This window comes from Podarcis liolepis (genome assembly GCF_965112155.1).
Source record: "Podarcis liolepis genome assembly, chromosome: Z".
In the NCBI taxonomy this organism is placed as follows: Eukaryota; Metazoa; Chordata; class Lepidosauria; order Squamata; family Lacertidae; genus Podarcis; species Podarcis liolepis.
The window spans coordinates 30,397,444-30,416,349 of NC_139570.1; the positions used below are offsets into that span (position 1 = coordinate 30,397,444).

An 18,906-nucleotide genomic window follows, 5' to 3' on the forward strand; every position below is an offset into this window, starting at 1 on the left:
AGCAAGTCCTAGACTTATATTAAACCATTTGCAGAGACTGGTGCATTATATTTACGGAATTTAAGAGGTCTTCTACCACCTGACTGAGGCAAGTTTTTCTACCTTTGCTGTAATGCCTGGCTCTTTATTGGGGGAATAACTGCCTTGAGGAAACTAAAAGCAGTTCACAGGTCAGAGAACTTGTTAGCTCCCTGACATTATGCATCTGTTATCTTCAGAAGGGTTATTTTCAAAATATTTTGCTTCATGAAAACAGAAATATTGCTATCTTAAGAGAGTTTAGATTTCAGGTTAGAATATTTTGCTTGAAACTCAAATTAAGAAGGTATGCCTTCCTGATCTAACTGCAAAGGTTTGTGTGCCAATGTGAACTCTTCACATAGTTTATTTCTATAGATTATGGCACGAGTAAAAGTTGGCATAATTTGAGATTCCCTATTGAGAACTTTTTTTGACCATGGTACAAGTCCTTATTTCCAGTGCCCTTGGAAGTCTTCCCAATGTTAATATCTTATGCAAAGATCAGCACAAGTAATCTGGCCACTGGTAAAATTTAATTTACAACTCCTGTAAAAAAAAGGGGTTCCACACACACAAAAGAATCTGCCAAGCTAAGGAAACAAGCAAAGATACCCAGATTAGTCATTTCTCACTAGGATTATATTCTTTCAACTACCAACTATGTAAGGTAAACAGAATAATTTAACAGACAATACTTTAACAGGACAGAAACAAAAGAACAGTAGAATATATAGGTATAAGGATAAATGACTCATCTAATTCATGTCCTTTCCAAGGACAAGCAATGGCTCAGAATAGAATAAAACCACAGACTCATAGAATTGTGGAGTTGAAAGAGACCCTAAGGGTCATCCAGCCAATTCCACTGCAATACAGGAACCTCTCCTCTCTGTTTCCTCTTTTGCAGGTTAAACATACCCAACTGCCTCAACCATTCTTCATAAGGCTTGGTTTCCAGACCCTTGATCATCTTGGCCACTGTCCTCTACACACGTTCCAGCTTGTCAATATCCTTCTTAAATTGAAGTGCTCAGAACTAGGCACAAGACTCCAGGTGTGGTCTGACCAAGGCAGAATACAGCAGAACTATGACTTTCTTTGATCAGGACACTAGACTTCTGTTGATGCAGTCTATAACAGCATTAGCCTTTTTTGCTGCTGCATCACATGGCTGACTCACCTTAGCTTATGAGCTACTAAGACCCCTAGATCCTTTTCACATGTGTTGATGGCAAGCCATGTGTCCCCCATCTTATATTTGTGCAGCTGGTTCTTCCAACCTAAGTGCAGAACTTTACATTTGTCCAAATTGAAATTAATTTTGTTAGTTTGGGCCCAATTCTCAAATCTGTCGAGGTCATATTGAATCGTGATTCTGTCTTCTGCAGCTACCTCTCCTGGTTTGGTGTTGCCTGCAAATTGGATGGGCATCCCCTCAATTTCTTATTCCAAGTCATTTATAAAGACATTGAACAACAGGCCCAGGACATAACCCTGCAGCATTCCACTTGTCCTCCCCCCCCCCCCAGTATGATGAGGAACCATTAGTGAGCATCCTTTGGGTTCGGTCAGTCAACCAGCTACAAATCCACCTAACAGTTACCTCTCATCCAGCCCACATTAACACCAGCTTCTCTGTAAGGATACTATGGGGGACTCTCTGCTTTTCTGCATATACCTGGCTAGCCGCTGATTGAAGCAGGATGCTCAGCTAGATGGGCCTTCAGTCTGATACAGCAGGGCTCTTTTATGCATTTAGAAGTCCTGCTGTTCTTGGCAGTGGGCAGCAAAGTCTTGAGAATCTGAAAGAGTTTCTTCTCCTAAGCAGGCCTTGGTGCCCTGACCTTAAGGGTGATGATTCAATGCCCGATAACAGGAACTTTATTGTGCATATGCAGGGAGGGCTTGTGCAAAGAGCAAATCAGCCAAATAAGGCCTTTTTTGCACAAAGTCAGGGAAAGGTCCAGGAGACGACGTCATTCAGAGGAAGCATTTAGTCACCAGTTTCCTCTGCGTTCTGGAGACTGGCCAGAGGGAGTCTCCTAGCTGCCCATGTATTTGCAGCATGGAGAAGGGATGCTCAGGCCACAAATGGGTTGGGTTCAAAAAATAAAAAATAAAGGAGAAGAAAAGCCTTGAGGTCCAAACCAACTGACAGAGCACTTGGAAGTACACACACAATTTTGGCTGAAGAGCTGCTCCTTCCTGCCAGGCAGACGGGGAGAGAAAGGCCCACTGCAAGCTAAACAGCAGTGCAGTTTCACGGGACACGTCTCAAGCTCAGGACTTCCCCTCAAAGCTGCTGCCTCATTTCCTGCCCAGAGGGTGGGGCTGGGACAGCTATGGCGGGGGCTCCTGCACAGCTCCCTCCTTACCAGGCCTAATTGCATTGCTCTGTGTGAGAGAGCTACGTTTCCAGATGGGACTGACAAGATTCAAATAAAAGGGAGCAGCAATCGAGCATGACTGGGCAGGAGAAGGACTGCCTACCTAGGTTTCCAAAACTGCCATAAGAAGCGGGATAAAGATAAGGCTGCTGAGACAGAAGTGCATAGTTAAACTATGGAACTCACTCCCACGGGAAGCAGGGACGACCACCAACCTAGATAGCTTTAAAAGAGGATTAGACAAATTCATGGAGGAGAGGGCTCTCAATGGCTGTGCTCTGCCATCCAGTCATGGATTCTTAAGCAACAATATACTGTATTGTCACAGCCCAAAGAGTCACACTAGCTCTTGTCTATTACTATCACTTGTGCAGTATCCTGGTCCCACATTAACCAATAGGGAGAGCAACCTGGTTTACAGCTGTGTTTATATTGGGGTGGGCAGGTTCCCTCACTTAATATGTGGGAGTGCTCAACTTGGAGAAGATGATGAGTTTAAAGCTGGTAACATTATGGGAGTCAGTGTGGTGTGGTGGTTAGAGTGTCAGACTAGGATCTGGGAGAGATCAGGTTTCAAATCCCCACCTGACCATGAAGCTCTCTGGGTGACCTTGGGCCCATCACTGCCTCTCAGCCCAACCTACCTCACAGGGGTGTTGTGGAGAGTAAATGGGGAGAGGGAGAACCATGCATGCCACATTGGGCTCCACGGAGTAAAAGTGGGATATAAATGCAACAAATAGATGAGTATAATAAGTATTGCCTTTGAGAGAGGATTGGCCTTGCTAGTATAACAGAAATGGGAAGCAGACCCATTCCACCGGTTCTGCTCCAGTGAGCTCCACTTACTCCTGAAACTGTTTCAATAACTGATGCCTAAGAACTACCATTTAACTTTTAAGATTTTGTGTCTGAGTTACGTTTCCCCCCCCCTCTTCCCACCCAGTTCCCTTTTCCTTTCATGTGGTGGCACGACTTGCAAACCCTCAAGCAGGGACTCTCTTGTTATTAATTTGATTGTATCTAAGCTGTTATAGGAGCCTTTCCAGATGGAGAGTGGGTTAAAGATTAATAAATAAACATTTTGGAAATAGAAGCTACATGTTCACCCACACATGTTCAACTTAGCACATGAAGGTCAGCCCTTTTCTCTTTGTAGGTGACTCTGTGCATGGGAAGAAGATGCATCACTGGCCCCAGACAGTCTCCCATGCTAGCAGTATCGAAAAGCTACTTGCAGATCACTTGCAGAGGGTGTCTTGTTTCCCACACCCAACACTACCCTGGTCAGGTTGGTCAGCATTACCCCCCATATACCAGATAGAAGGCTAAGGGGGCAAAGCTAAAGCAACTTGCCTTTAAGAGGGAGCTCATTTTAGGGCCATAATGTGGTTTTTCCATAAATTTCTGAATCAGAAGCTTCCAGTGCCCTATATTTCAAACCCCCCCCCCGAAGAACACCCCCTGCCCCTGACACAAACACAAAAGGGAGATGAAATGGAACATTTATAAAAGGATGGGAGAAGATGAAAGCATGTACACTTTAATTAGGGTTGCCATATTTCAAAAAAGTGAAAATCAGGACAGAAAAGTTGTTGAGCGAAATCTGAAAAAAAAAAATGAAATTTGCCAAAATCTACACCACCGAACTGGGCTGCCATACATAAGGATTTTCCCTGACATTTCAGCGATTTCCACCTGGATGCTGTTTATGAGGGCTGAATACAACCCTAATTAAATCACCTGTTCTGGCTCTCCCCCCCCCCATTGTCATTACTGAATATGTGGGTGAACAACTTGAAAGGTTGTCTAGCTAAAGAACTTTTGACATGGATGTTGGCTGTAGCCAGTATTTCAATAGCCCAGAAATGGAAAACCTTAAAAATGTGCATTTGGGTGTGTAGTATAAAAACCTACGAATTTTGGCTACTGTAGAAAAAAATGCACATAAACTGTGTTGTTCTGGGGGGGGGGGGAAGGATCCAAAACTTTTTTCTGTCATGTGGTGTGATTTTATTTCCTATGCTTCAGACTTAGATGCTCAACACCCACCACCCATTCCCGTTTGGGAAATAAGGATGTCTTGATCTGTACTGCTGTGTCACCATTTCTTTCTGTTATTTATTGTTTGCTTTGAAAACAAACCAACTTTTACTGACCTATTTAAGTATTTTGAAACATGAGAACTCAACAGCAGGGGTCAGCAAACTTTTTCAGCAGGGGGCCGATCCACTGTCCCTCAGACCTTGTGGGGGGCCAGACTACATTTTTTTGGGGAAATGAATGAATTCCTACGCCCCACAAATAACCCAGAGATGCATTTTAAATAAAAGGACACAGTCTACTCATGTAAAAACATGCCGATTCCCGGACCGTCCGTGGGCTGGATTTAGAAGGCGATTGGGCTGAATCTGGCCCCCGGGCCTTAGTTTGCCTACCCATGCTCAACAGCATTCCCTAATGCTACAAATACACATTTTACTACACACACAAAAAATCACTTTTAGAAACTGAACTATTTTCCAGCCAGCATCACTAATGGCAGAGAAGACAAGAGATAAATTTGAACTGAGAAATCTCTTGCTCACAGCTCAGCCTCCTACCACTAGACTAGACACTTGCAATCCTCATAAAGCAATCACACCAGTAAATGGCATGTAGTTAGATGGTCAGCGTTGAGAGGCAGAAGTGGAGCACTTGGGTGAGCATCTCTTGGCTAAGCCAAGGTGGGAACTAAACAAAAAGGGGTAGATACAGTGTTTCCTTTTTTTAAAAAAGCAAACCCAGTGATTCCCGCCCACATGTCTCACCACACATAGCACCAACATCCTACAGTGGAGATAGCAGGAAGCAAGCTGGGAGGGAGCTGTTTAGCCCACTCAGATGGTCCTCCCTTCAAAGTGTAAGACTTCCTGCCAGTGGCAAAGTGGGCAATGGCAAGGGAACTAGCCTATTGCCCAGCTCTTTTGTTAGCCAGCCAACAAACCAAGAAGTCTTCCATTTATTATACGTCCTCAATTCAGCCAAACCATGGAACTATAGCTTTGCTTTCTTACTTACTTGTTTTTTGGGTTGTTCTCACAACCCACCCTTCCTTCTCAAGCTATTGACCACAGTTTCTCAGTTTGGACAACACAGGAAAACCAGAGTTAATGGGAACATGCTGTCTTGTTGACTGGCTCGTGAAAAAAGAAGGGCAAAGGGTCTGCACCCACAGGGCAAAAGGCTTGTTCATATCTTGGTTCAATGGCCCACTCACTTAACGTTGTTGGAGAGAAGGCAGTGTCTACTGTACCTGAAGTTGATGACTATTTTGGCATTTTGAAGGAGCTGTTTTCTTTTCCGGATCTACATGAAGATGGAGGATTTTAAACACATGGGACAATCTACATTTTTCTGTAAAGAGCTTAATTGTAACTAGATGGTCTGCATACTATGAAGCAGTCCAGGCAATTAAAAATGGATATACAGGCATTTTACAAACTCTCAAACATATTTTTTAAGACTCAGACGAGAAGCCTGAATGTAAACAAGATGCAGAGAATTTATACCATAAGTTGACAAAGCTGGAAAATGCTATTTTAACAGTCATTTGAGAAGAAGTGCTGGAGCATTTCACCAAACAAGTAAGAAATTACAAAACCATTTGAAGGTTATTGTCTGCTATCCTATTTACTTTCATTTGTTAAAGAACTCAGAGAGATTTCAGTCGATAGGATTGCACATTATGAATCAGAAGCAAAAGGTTTGTATGAAGCTAACACTTCAAGTTCTGATGCTTTCCAAACACATTGTTACAAGGAAATTTTCAAATAGAACAAGTTGTGTTGCTTCTTTCAGAGGACCTGACAATTTTAGGATAGAAGTTCTATATCAATTCTATGATAGCTTGATAAGCCAGTTACTCAAAAGGATTAACCTGATGAGCAGATTGGTGAACAATTCTGAAATTGATGAAGACAGTATTAAACTTACGATATCATATTGCAAAGGTTATATTGATCACAAATTAGTAAACAAGAGTTATCAGTTCAAAGAATATCTGCACCACAGGAAATCCTAGAACAGGCCACCAAAAATGCAATGTGCCGAGGTTCTTCAGCCTTTTTGTGAGCCACACCTAATTGAAATGTTCCCCAGTTTTACTACTGTGCCTAAGCTGTACTTGACAGTGCCTACCACAAGCTGTGAAGCAGAAAGGAATTTTGCAACACTGTATTTTATGGAGAACACATTTCAGTCTACCATGATGGAAGAACACTTGAATTCTTTATGTATATCGTCTCTAGAAAATGACATTGCAAGGAAGCTCTCATATGACAAAACTGTACATGAGTATGTTGCTAGAAAAACCAGGGAAAAATGTATTTTGTAAAATGTGCTTCATGTGCTATGTATTCTCACAGGTGTCTAAAATAAACAGCTTTATTGACTGTGGCCTTTTCTTTGTTTTATTTCATCATTCTATAATGCATCATGCACCTATATAACATTTCTCTAATTTTCACCACACCCCATAACTCAAAAACTCTAAGGCATGGGGGAAAAAATATTCACACCAGTGACTGGCATTTTTAATTGAAATCTGAGGTGTAGTAGTTAAAAAAATATGTGGTGATATGTCATGGAACAACCCCACAAGAAGATAATAGGGGTTACCCAGACCTTGTTGCTGGTTGCAAAGGGGCCCACATAACAGTTCAAGCTTCAAGGCCCCCCAAAATGCATGCCTGCCACTGTGCAGAAGCAAAGTCCCTAGATAGCTACAGGGAAGGGACAGCGAGCAAGGGGCGCCTTAGGTATGGTGGCAAGGGACCCTTCCAACAAGCATTTCAGACGGAGGGTTTCACAAACATATCTGAGGAGCTACTGGAGTCACAGTGTTTAACAGAGCAATCGGATAAATATGTCACTTTTTTAAATTAACTTTTTATTGCAAGAACTTACGAAAGAAAGAGCAGGTGGCAAGCATCCCTTTTAAATGATTTTGACTTTGCTTCCCTTGCACATGCAGGAGGCAATGCCACTTCCTACAAGTATGCATGGCTTGAAGACAAAGGCAGGAGGCTGCTCACTTGAGAACTATTGTGTTCACTTATGTGCCCAGTTAAACCAACTGACTAAGATTTAATCTCAGGGTTTAGATTTCACTCGAGACAGAAAAGCATGCATTTCCTGCCACCGGATGTACACACTGCAGGTGCTGAGATGCAGGCATATGAAGTCTGCACTCTCTCACACAGCCTCAAACTCATAACTATGTAAGTTTATCCACACATACATGGTGTGTGTGTGTGTGTGTGTGTGTGTGTAAGCAGCACGAAGTCACAGCACAGAGGCAGTATGCTGCACTGGTTAGTGTGTTGGAGTAGGACGTGGGTGAGTCCAGGGTTCGAATCCCCACTCAGCCATGAAGCTCAGCAAGTGTGACCTTAGACTAGTCACTGCCTCTCAGCCTAACCAACCTCACAGGGTTGTTGTGGGAATTAATTGAGGGAGATGAGAACCATGTACACCACTTGAGCTACTTGGAGAAAAAGGTGGGACATAAATTCAATAAATATATGTATTTGGACCAGAAGAAACTATAGAAGGGTTTCCCTTTCGAATTTAGCCACATCCAAATCAACAGCAGCAGAACCTGCCCCTGGAAGAACAATTTCTCCCCTTTACCTTCCTGAAGACGTGCGGGTGACGCTGGCTGTGCTTGCGTATGAAAGGAACCATTTGCAATGTCCCTGTGAAAACAATGCCATCAGTGATGGGATCTCACTACCGTGGGCAACAAAGTTGTTCCATTTGTTTTGGAGAGAGATGCTTGATGAAATCTTATGCTTTGAGGTGTCATTTTGGCAGGAGATGGAACTATGAAGAACTCACAGTTAGTCCCACTGACCTTAGCAGGTCTTGGTTGCGTCACCTGGTTCATGAAGAAAGCCTCCCTCAGGTGGTTTGAAAGCTTGGGGGCGTGCTAGCTGGAACTGCATTAATTCCATAACGCTACAATGCCACCACCCCAGTAGAAAGGTCCAGCTACCAGTAGATCTCACGTGTCTCTGAATCCTATGTTTGAGAACATCCTCCTTTCTTTTTCCCTTCCTTCCTTTCTTCCTCTTTAAAACAAAAACCAGAACCAGCAGGTATGGTTTTTTTGGTAGAGGGGAGGCAGAGAAGGAAGGATTCAGACCACGGAATGCAGTCAGTGGTGGTAGTGGTGGTGATGTTCCTAAAGAAAAGCCTTACATGCACATTTTTCCTGCTGAAAAACTCACCTCCCCCATCCTGCAGTCTTAATCTTAATCAGCCCCCACCCACCCCACGAGTGCTATTTTTTTTAAAAAAAGAATCTCAACCACAAGTTCATAGATGTTGCTAACATGATATATAACGTATTGGCCTGAATATAAGCCTCACATTTTTTCCAAATTCCAACTGTGAAAAGTTAAAGTGCAGCTTATATTCGCAACCTTACTAAAATTGGCTTTTACGATATCACTGCTGAAACAGACATACAGTAAAACGGAATGGGTGTGAGTGCCTGCGGAATTTTAAGGGAGAAGCTTATATTTAGGTATTGTCTCTCTCCCCCCCCCCCGAATTTTAAAGGTGCAGGTTATATTCAGGTGCGCCTTATATTCTGGCTAATACAGTAGTTTAACTTGTCTTGTGTCTGAGGGAGAGAGAGAGCTCAGGAAGATGAAAATCCCAAGTACAGGAAGCAGCCCCAGCCCCCCACAGCTGCAGACAAGCCTTGATCTCTTGTATCAGACAAATGATCAGCGTCTCCACAGAGGACAGTCACCAAGTCACCTATAATCAGTCACTTATTAATTTAATAAAATTTAAATGCTGCTTGATTATTTTTAAAAAACAGACACTTCTGGGTGTTTTACAGCAGTAGAACAACATTATCCATAATCATATTACTAGAAAGTCGCCATTAAAGGTGCAGTTTCTTTCTGGGAAGTATTGCTCAGCATTGTGAGATTTCGTAAAAATTTATGCACAAATTTAAGTACATGGCAATTTTACAGAGGAACATAATGAGACCCTAAAAGCCCATTGTGCAGCAGGCTTTCTTGAAGCCATGCTGGCTGGGATTGATGGAAGATGTAGTCCCAAAGCTCTGAAGAGGACCAAGTTGAGGAAGGCCACAATCCAGCACAGATGGACACGCCTTAATACTTTTATTTCAGTGGGCTTCAGTACACCTGTGCCACACCATAGCTTTAATCTTTCTTTCAGTCCACATCATGCATACTGCATACAGACAGGGGAAAGCAGGCGTGAGACTTCTCATTCATTGAAGGATATTCCTTCCCCACCTTCAGTGGTGGCTCATGAAGGAAGTGGTGATGAGGTCTGGTGCTGGGGCTGCACATGTACCTTCAGGGCCAATGCCACCAACATGGAGCTCCCCCAGCCTTCATCCCTGAGAGGACACCACTGTTCCTGTCTGCCCACCATGAGCCACTGCCACGTACCCCTGCTTGCCAGCTTCCCAGAAGCTCCTGACTTGCTACCACTGGATGGAAGGAGCAGTAAAGTGACCCTTGGCCCGATTCCTGTACTTGTAGGCTTTTTAAGAGAGAGCACAAAAGACACTTTAATTTATATTTTTTTCACACACACACGCGTGCCACTGACAGTACCCTCGTTTCCCCCCTCCTTTCACATTTATATTTTACCCCACTCCCCCACTAAGCATCTATTCTATTTCATAGTTTATACACTGCTCAAGTGTTTACAAAGAGAATAAAACAATAAAAGTATCAGTTAAAGACAACCATAAAACACCTCTCTAAACAATTTAAAACACAAAATCAACAATAAACAGATTAAAACATATATCCACATTCCTTTTCATTCTTCTTTGCTGCCGGTTCTACTTCCTCCTCCTATAATAGCTTTTAGTCTCTTTATCTCCTATTCCATTATTCTAAAAATCAACCTTTTATCCCCCTTTGGTTCATTAAACACTGCTCTAATCCTTAGAGGGAAAAGAACTCCCTTTCCGCCCACTTGTCTTGTCTTCCAGCCACCTTTACCAAGCAAAAACAAAAAAACCCCACTTTATTGCTTTTTTGTTTCGCTGAAGCCATTACAAAAGAAGATACATAAAAACAAAATAATACATGACATAGTTAATTACTAAAACTAGCCATTCTATCAAATAAGAATGTTTTTCCACTGAATAATTTAATTTACCGGTATAACCCATACAAACCTTTCTCCTTAAAATTGCAGCTCTGAAGGACTTACTCACACACCACATAATTAAACTAGGAACTCACTCACACAGGTTTTTAAAAAAGGGGTAAAAGGTAAAGGACTCCATGACAGTTAAGTCCAGTCAAAGGCAACTATGGAGTTGTAGCGCTCATCTTGCTTTTCAGGCTGAGGGAGCCGTCATTTGTCCACAGACAACTTTCTGTGGCCAGCATGACTAAACCGCTTCTGGCAAAATGGGATGCTGTGACAAGTGCCAGAGCACACGGAGACAGTTTACCTTCCCGCCAGAGCGGTACTTATTTATCTACTTGCACTGGTGTGCTTCTGAACTGCTAGGTTGGCAGAAGCTGGGACAGAGCAATGGGAGCTCACCTTGTCATGCAGATTCAAACCACTGTCTGATTGGCAAGCCCAAGAGGCTCAGTGCTTTAGACCACAGTGCCATGGCCACCAAGCTAGATGGCTTTAAAATAGGTTTTAAGAGGAGGAGAGGGCTATTGACGGCTACCAGCTGTGGTGACTAAACTCTTCCCTCCACAGCTGAGAGCCACTAACATTTCTGAATACCAGTTGCTGGAAAGCATAGGAGGGGATAGTCTTTTTTGCTTGGATCATGCTTGTGGCCTTTCCATTACAGCATCTGGTTGGCCACTATGAGAACAGGACACTGGATCAGGTGGGCATTGGCCTGATCCAGAAGACTCTTATGTTCTTTTGTTCTTAAAGGCAAAACTGGTCAACTTTTCCAGGAATGCCAGGTGACCTGCTATATGATGCACTGCTGGTGCTGGCATCGCTCCAACCAGAAGGCTATAGCATGGCTAGAGAGTAGGGAAGCACTGGAGCGGCTGGGGCGTGGAGGCCTGCTTGAAAGCAAATTTGAGAAATGCTGTTCTAGAAATTAGGAGGGCTGGTGCACATCGCAATTCATTAGAATATGCAACTTTGTGTTTGAGTGGGCCATCCGGGAATCAACATCACAGAAGCTGATTTCATATCTGCACAGTTGTGATCCTTTCATTGAGCAAGCCACACACACTCAGCCGAAACCCTCATCAGCCATTCATGTCAGGCAAACTGAACGCACTGGATTGGGGTGGGCTGCTCACACATTTTGCCCCAAATGAGTCTGAAGCAGGCCCAAGTGGTTCAGAGCAGAATTCAAAGTGTTGGTGCTGACCTTTAAAGTCCAAAACAGCCTTGGCCCAGTATACCTGAAGGAGCGTCTCCACCCCCATTGTTTGGCCCGGACACTGAGGTCCAGCGCCGAGGGTCTTCTGGCAGTTCCCTCGCTGCGAGAGATGAGATTATAGGGAACCAGACAGAGGGCCTTCTCGGTAGTGGATCCTGCCCTGTGGAACGCCCTCCCATCAGATGTCAAAGGAATAAACAACTATCTGACGTTTAGAAGGCATCTGAAGGCAGCCCTGTTCAGAAGAGGTTTTTTAATGACTGATGTTTTAATGTATCTCCTGTTGGAAGCCACCCAGAGTGGCTGGGGAAACCCAGCCAAATAGGCAGGGTATAAGTAATAAATAATAATAATAATAATAATAATAATAATAATAATAATAATTATTATTATTACCAAGTAATGCACACACACACCCAAGGCATCTTGCAAAGCAAACATGTTCAGCTTAAATCAACAATGGAAACAATGGGTGGACAAAATAGTATTTGGTGGGCCACATAAGAACATAAGGAGAGCCTGCTTGATCAAACCAATGGCCCACCTAGTTCAGTATCCTGTTCTCTCAGTGGCTAACCCCAAGGGGAAACTGCCAAACAGGACCCAAGAACTCTCCCCTCCTGGAGTTTGTGGCAATTTGTATTCAGAAGCATCACTGCCTCTGACTGTAGAGGCAGATTACAGCCATCATGACTGATAGCCACTGATAGCCAAAGTGCCTGTTAGTTGCTAGGATATTTGTAAATAATGTTAGAGTAGATGAATTTGCAATGTGTTATTGCATTCTTAAGCAAAATTGCACTCTAAGCACTGCCTTACATATACAGTCGTACCTTGGAAGTCGAAGGGAATCCGTTCCGGAAGACCGTTTGACTTCCAAACATTCAGAAACCAAAGCACAGCTTCTGATTGCCTGCAGGAAGCTCCTGCAGCCTATCGGAAGCCATGGAAGCCCCATTGGACGTTCGGGTTCCAAAGAATGTTCGCAAACCAGAACCCTCACTTCTGGGTTTGCAGTGTTCAGGAGCCAGAACGTGCAAGTGCCAAGGCATTTGGGATCCAAGGTACGACTGTAATAGATCTAGATAATAGTTATTCTAGTGAAACAGCAGGCTGCAAACACTCCAGCCAAGGTCCATGCAATAACCACTTAGTCATTACCGGTACATGTAACGGCAAGCCTAGAAAAGCATCTCTGTGTTCCAGGTTCTAGCATCAATTCCTAAGTCTAGGCTTCCAGGACTTTTTCCAGAACATATCCAGCAGCCCACTTTAACAATTATAGCATACAGATGTTTACCAGATACAAAGTAGGTAACCTCACATATTTGTTATCTAAACATGATCTCAAGTATAGTCTTAAGACATCCCAACCAAAGGAGGAATCTGGCTAGCAGGTCTTTAACCCATTCCAGAAGGCTAAATATTTAATCAAATCTGCATGTCCACATTCATGAGCATTTAGCTTCTGAATCCACCTCAGACTTCCATATGCAGCTACTTAACACTCATTATCTGCAAATGCAGTGGTACCTCTGGTTATGAACTTAATTTGTTCTGAAGATCTGTTCTTAACCTAAAACTGTACTTAACCTGGGGTACCACTTTAGCTTATGGGGCCTCCCGCTGCTGTGCGATTTCTGTTCTCATCCTGAGATAAAGTTCTTAACCCGAGGTACTACTTCCGGGTTAGCGGAGTCTGTAACCCGAAGTGTTTGTAACCTGAGGTACCACTGTACACAAAACTGATCTGCAAAGCTGCCCCTAAGCTGGAGCACTAAGGCTAAGGAAGAAGAAGAGTTGCAACAGGGTGTGGAGGGGCAGGAAGTGACACCTCCTTACAACATTCATCTGAACCACTGGATGTCTTAGCAATGATTCCTACAGTGTGTGTTCCTAGTTACTGACTGATGCAAGTTCTAAAAATTACTCATTGCTCAGAAAGCATGTAGAAAAAGGGTTGGAAGGATGAAGCCGCTTTCTTTCTCTCTCTTTTTGGGGTGGGTTTTCGCATGCCAAAATGTTTTAACTTAAGGAAGGGGAAGGAATATCTGTATAACCAATCTCATTTCAAAGGTTATATGCCATCAAAGAAATGGAAAGTATCAAATATCAGCCCCTTTAAAGAACCTATTGTATAATCAAGGGAACAGCAGATCAAAGAATCGAACAGGTCTTTCCCAACAGTCAGGTGCGCCAGAATCACAATTCATTCATTACTTTAAAGAGATATGCATGGAACATTTTCCTTCTAATAAAAAATAAAAAATCTTACTCGCCTATGCTGCATGCTTCTCTCTCTCTCTCTCTCTCTCTCTCTTAAAAAAAAAACTGTTTTAGGATTTCTAACTTTTTGTTAGCTCCAGAAGTTTTCTAATTGGAAACTAAATAGCAACAAGCAAAAGTGCTTCTTGCAAAAGTCTCTCTCCTTTTTTACATAAAGAGGGCCTTCCCCACAGACAACCTCCTTTTTTCAAAAGGAAGTCAAGTATGGGCTTGAGAAGCTCAGCATTTAAGGCAACAGACCCTCCCTTAGCCAAGAAATACTTTTGAGTCAAGCTGAGACAAGGCTCTGTAGCAACTCAAAGAGAGAAACGAATTATGAATTGCAAGAAAGCTGGGAGACCCATAGAGAACATAGATCAGTGGTGCAGAATCTGCATGCAGAAGGTCTCAGGTTCAATCCCTCTTGGCATCTGCTTCCTGAAACCCTTGGGAGCCCTTGCTGCCAGTCAGTGTAGACAGTACTGAGCAAGATGGACCAATGGCCCGACTCAGTATGAGGCAGTTTCTTGTGGTTCCTAACTTTAGCCACAGTGTGTTAAACTGGTTATACTGTTATGCATCTATGACAGCTGATGTAGTTTTTATACCGTATTTTTCGCCCTATAGGACGCACTTTTTCCCCTCCAAAAATGAAGGGGAAATCTGGGTGCGTCCTATGGGGCGAATGCAGGCTTTTGCTGAAGCTTGGAGAGCGAGAGGGGTCGGTGCGCACCGACCACTCTCGCTCTCCAGGCTTCAGGAACACATCCGCAGCCTAGGCAGCCCTGCGGGAGGTCCCGCAGGGATGTCTAGGCTGCGGATAGCAGCCTGCCGCCCAGCGCAAGGGGCGCCCTGAAGCAGAGCGCCCCCCGCACCCGGCAGACATCCGCAGCGTGGGGAACCTTGCAGGAGTTCCCCGCAGGGCTCCCCATGCTGCGGATAGCAGCCTGCCGCCCGGCGGGTGGGGTGCCCTGATGCAGAGCACCCCTCGCGCCGGGCAGACATGGGCCAGCCCCAGAAGCTCGGGGGACAGCAGGGAGGTGCAGCGCCATCCCGCTGTTCCTCGACCTGGTTCGGTTTCCCGACCTGCTTTTGGGGGGGAAATAAAGGGGGGAAATTCCTTTATTTCCCCCCAAAAAAACTAGGTGTGTCCTATGGGACGGAGCGTCCTATGGGACAAAACGGTACTCACAGAATTTCTGATACTTCATTAACAAACACATTCAGGAGTATATGCTTATCAATGCTCAAAATCCCCTGTAAGTGTAAAACGGTTGTCCTACCCATAGATGGGTTTCACCATAGCAGGGAAAACCCAAGCAGAAAGAGTTTGCTTTATGCTTCCTGCAGTGAGATGTGATCAACCCTCTGCCTGGAGAGCTCGTGCCATTGAAGGGCCAGGATATAGGGAGAAGACGTCCTGGGCTTGGCATCTTCCTGTGGGGTTTTTTGCGTTTCGTGGAAGAGAATAAAACTCTCATGCAAGTTTTTCTAAGATGCAAAGCAACCAGAGGGCATGACTGCTTGCTGGCGGTTGCCAATGGAAAGTTGCACAACTGCATTAATTTATCCAGCAGCCTCCACTGAGTGCAAGCAGCAGGAGCTTCATTATTTCTGAACACACACACACACACTTTTGTAAGTGCAAAACGGAACACAGGAAGCTGCCTCAAACTGAGTCAAGCCATTGGTCCATTTAGCTCAGTACTGTTTGCAGTGGTTCTTCAGGGTCTGAGGCAGAGGAGGGTCTTTCCAGGCCAGTTACCCACAGCTGGCAGCAATGCTGTGCATACCAACACCCCTCCATAGCCCCTAAAAGAGCAACTCCTTGCAAATTAGCCTCATGCAAAATTATCAGTGGGTAGTGCAAGCTCTTGAAAGTGAGGCATGCTTAAGTTACCCTGAAATGAGTGAGACCTATTGCAACATCAGCTCCATTGATTTAGTTGAGACTTAAGCATGGGTAATTTTCACAGAAAAATGCAGATTGGTGTCTTATGTACATATACCCACAAGTAAGACCCTCTGAGTTCAGTGGGGCACATTTCCCTGCAAGCATACATAAGATTGCAGCCTTAGGTGAGGAGATAAATAAAAGCAGGAATTATGCATTGGATACCTGAATCAAAATAGAACAGGAGGCTCTAGTAACCTTGATGGTTGTAAAGATGAGGGCACACTGGGAAGGAGCATCTTGTAATGAATGCCTGTCCCCCTTTACACAAAGGGAAGGAGTGCCCATCTTCTTTTGCATCCAGCCCTCAGAAAAACATGTATTCATAAGGATGCATGCCCCCGGTAATATTATGTACCTTTGCTCAAAAAAACAACAACACAAAACTTTCTGTGGCTTAAAAGTTTGCAGTCCTAACTCAAGTTCCTGGTCAAGTTAGTCCTCTCAGAGACTGGTCACTTGGACTTTTGCCATTTGTTTTTTTTTTGGGGGGGGAGGGCGTTTAATCACAACACAAAGCGTCAAGCTATCGTTACCTCCACCAGCTATCCCTACAGAGCAAATAGTAGCACTGCACTTTTGCAGGGTGACCAAACCTGCCCTTCCGCCCACAGGTGCTGCCCTGTCCAACCCGCCAAATGAAACAGGCAACGTTACATATATAACTACAGAAAATATTTACACCCCCACCCTCCCATTGCAGAAGCAACGCTCAGAGTGGGTGACAAAATGTTCGAAACAACCCCAAAGGCATCATCAGTGTGTTGCAATGTACAGCCAGTGTCCTTGGGTTTCACAGAACATATAACTGGCGCATCTAGCATTCTGAATCCATCAGACTGCCATAAATAGGTGGTAGCAAATAAATTTAGATTGGTTTCAGTAATAAACAGGAGTGGAAAGTTGTGAAGTGGTTCAGTTCATGACCTGCTCAAAAGCTGAATTCACATCCAGCTTCTCTACTCAAAGAGGTTTTCCCGGGATTTTTGCCTCAGTTTCTGCTAAGAGGAGTTCTCTGAGGAAAAACGGCCACACATCTCCGGCCACATGGGGGAGGGAGATGGCAGCGACAAATAGGACCCCCACCCAACCGCCGAACTTTCAGTGGCTCTTGAGAAGCGCAGAGGAACAAATGCCAACTCAAGGCCCGAAGCGGGGCGTGGGCCGGGGCGCATCAAGGAGGGGGGTGCGAGAAGAGTGGGCTGGGCTGCCCTGGCAGGGAGGGGGGAGGACAAGACTTCCTCGTGCGGCTAGAGGCGCGCCCCGACTGACGCTCCTTGGAGAAGGCCCACTGGCTTTGGAGAGCCGCCCGCGCGCCCCCTCAGTCAGCCAAGCACCCGGCAGCGGGCGCTCGCCCTCCCGCTTCACAAACACCCTCCCTCCCTCCTGCCATGAATGTATCCCATTCACGAGGAAGAGGCGAGAGAGCGAGGGAAGGAGAGAGGGAAGGACCCAAATGCCTCAGGCGGGTCAGCGGGCCCCGGAGAAAGGAGGAGACGGGAGAGACCCGCCGCCAACCGGGAGACTAGAGAAGTGGCAGGGCCGGGAGCCGCCGTCATCCCCGTCGCCGTCAGCCGGGCTCGAACTGTTGCCCGCCTCCCCACACCCCCCTCCACCCCGCGGCCCGGAGCCCGCCCGGAGAACGTGAAACAGAGAAGCCTCCGTGGCGCGTAGGGTCAAGCAAAGCGTTTCTGAGTGAGGCGCAGAGGGGGCTTTACGCGCGCAAGGGAAAGCCCTCCTCCTCCCCAGGCGGGAAGCAAACGGGGTCGATTCCCAGTTCGAGAGTGGGATAGAGGGAGAAGTGCAATGCGCGGGGCCTCCCATTTACTCCGTGGAGGGCGCAAGCCTCTCCGGCAAGCTCTCCGTACCGTTTTGGGCATGGTGCCTTCGGGCTGGCTCGGCGGGCTTCAGTCTCTGGGCAGGGCGGCTGTCGCTGCTGCTGCTGCTGCGGGGCGCCTCCTTCTGCTAACGGGCTCGACTGACTGGGCAGTTCTCCCCGCCCGCCAACCTCTGTGGGCCCGCGGAGCGTGCGCCGCCTTTCTTTGGGGCAGTCGCTCCCGAGCCCCCGCCCCTCCCGAGCCTGGCGTCCTGACTCCGGCCGCAAGCTGGCAGGCGAGGATTGGGTCCCCTCAGGGGCTTCCTCGCCCACCCCTTCCGTAGAACAACCCCCACCCCACCCCCGGGAGCAGGAAGGGCGATGGGGAGCGGGAGGGCGGAGAGGGGATTTTTCTGTCCCACTTTGCTATCGCTCGAGCGCTTAAGCGCTTTCGGGAAAGAACTCGTTCCCTTCTGGAACTCCCTGCCACAAGATGAGCTAATAAGCCACCGACCTAGATGGCGTCGAAAGGGTATCAGACAGTTCCCTGTTGCTATATCATACATCAACACACACAAAGTATTTCACTATTCCTGCATTACAGGGGGTTGGACTAGATGACCCTTGGGGTTACCTCAAACTCTACAATTTATGATTCTGTGTTTCTCACTTTTACAGCATTCTGTGAAATCCACCTTATATTTCTTCCATCTTTTTTTTCAAGCGGAAGAAAATGCCTTGCTCTTTCTTTTGCAAAGAACGGAACAGCGTGTATTAAGTTTATATCCCCCCTTTCCTCCCAGAAGCTCAAAGTGACATAAAGATTCCCCCCTTCCCATTTGTCTTCCCAACACCACTGAGGGGTAAGTTAGGGTGGCGCAGTGTGCTTCGCGGCCGAGTGGGGATTTGAAATGGGGGCTCCCCTTGTCTTACTGCAGTCTCCCCCTGACACTTTAGAGCTATTGTTCCCAAAATGAATGGTACCACCCCCTGGGGGGCAGTGGGATTACTCAGGGGGAGGATACTGGAGGTGAAAATG

At 45.6% G+C, this 18,906-nt stretch overlaps 1 protein-coding gene across 1 annotated transcript in view; it reads right to left on the reverse strand.

Moving 5' to 3' along the window:
* The window catches only part of MSN (moesin), an 81,918-nt gene extending 63,692 nt beyond the window's left edge, over nucleotides 1-18,226 (reverse strand). Inside the window, exon 1 of the mRNA XM_083485178.1 lies at nucleotides 17,920-18,226. Coding sequence (XP_083341304.1) covers nucleotides 17,920-17,931 — 12 coding nt within the window. The 5' untranslated portion in view covers nucleotides 17,932-18,226. The remainder of the gene's footprint in view (nucleotides 1-17,919) is intronic.
* Between the last annotated feature and the right edge of the window lie 680 nt (nucleotides 18,227-18,906).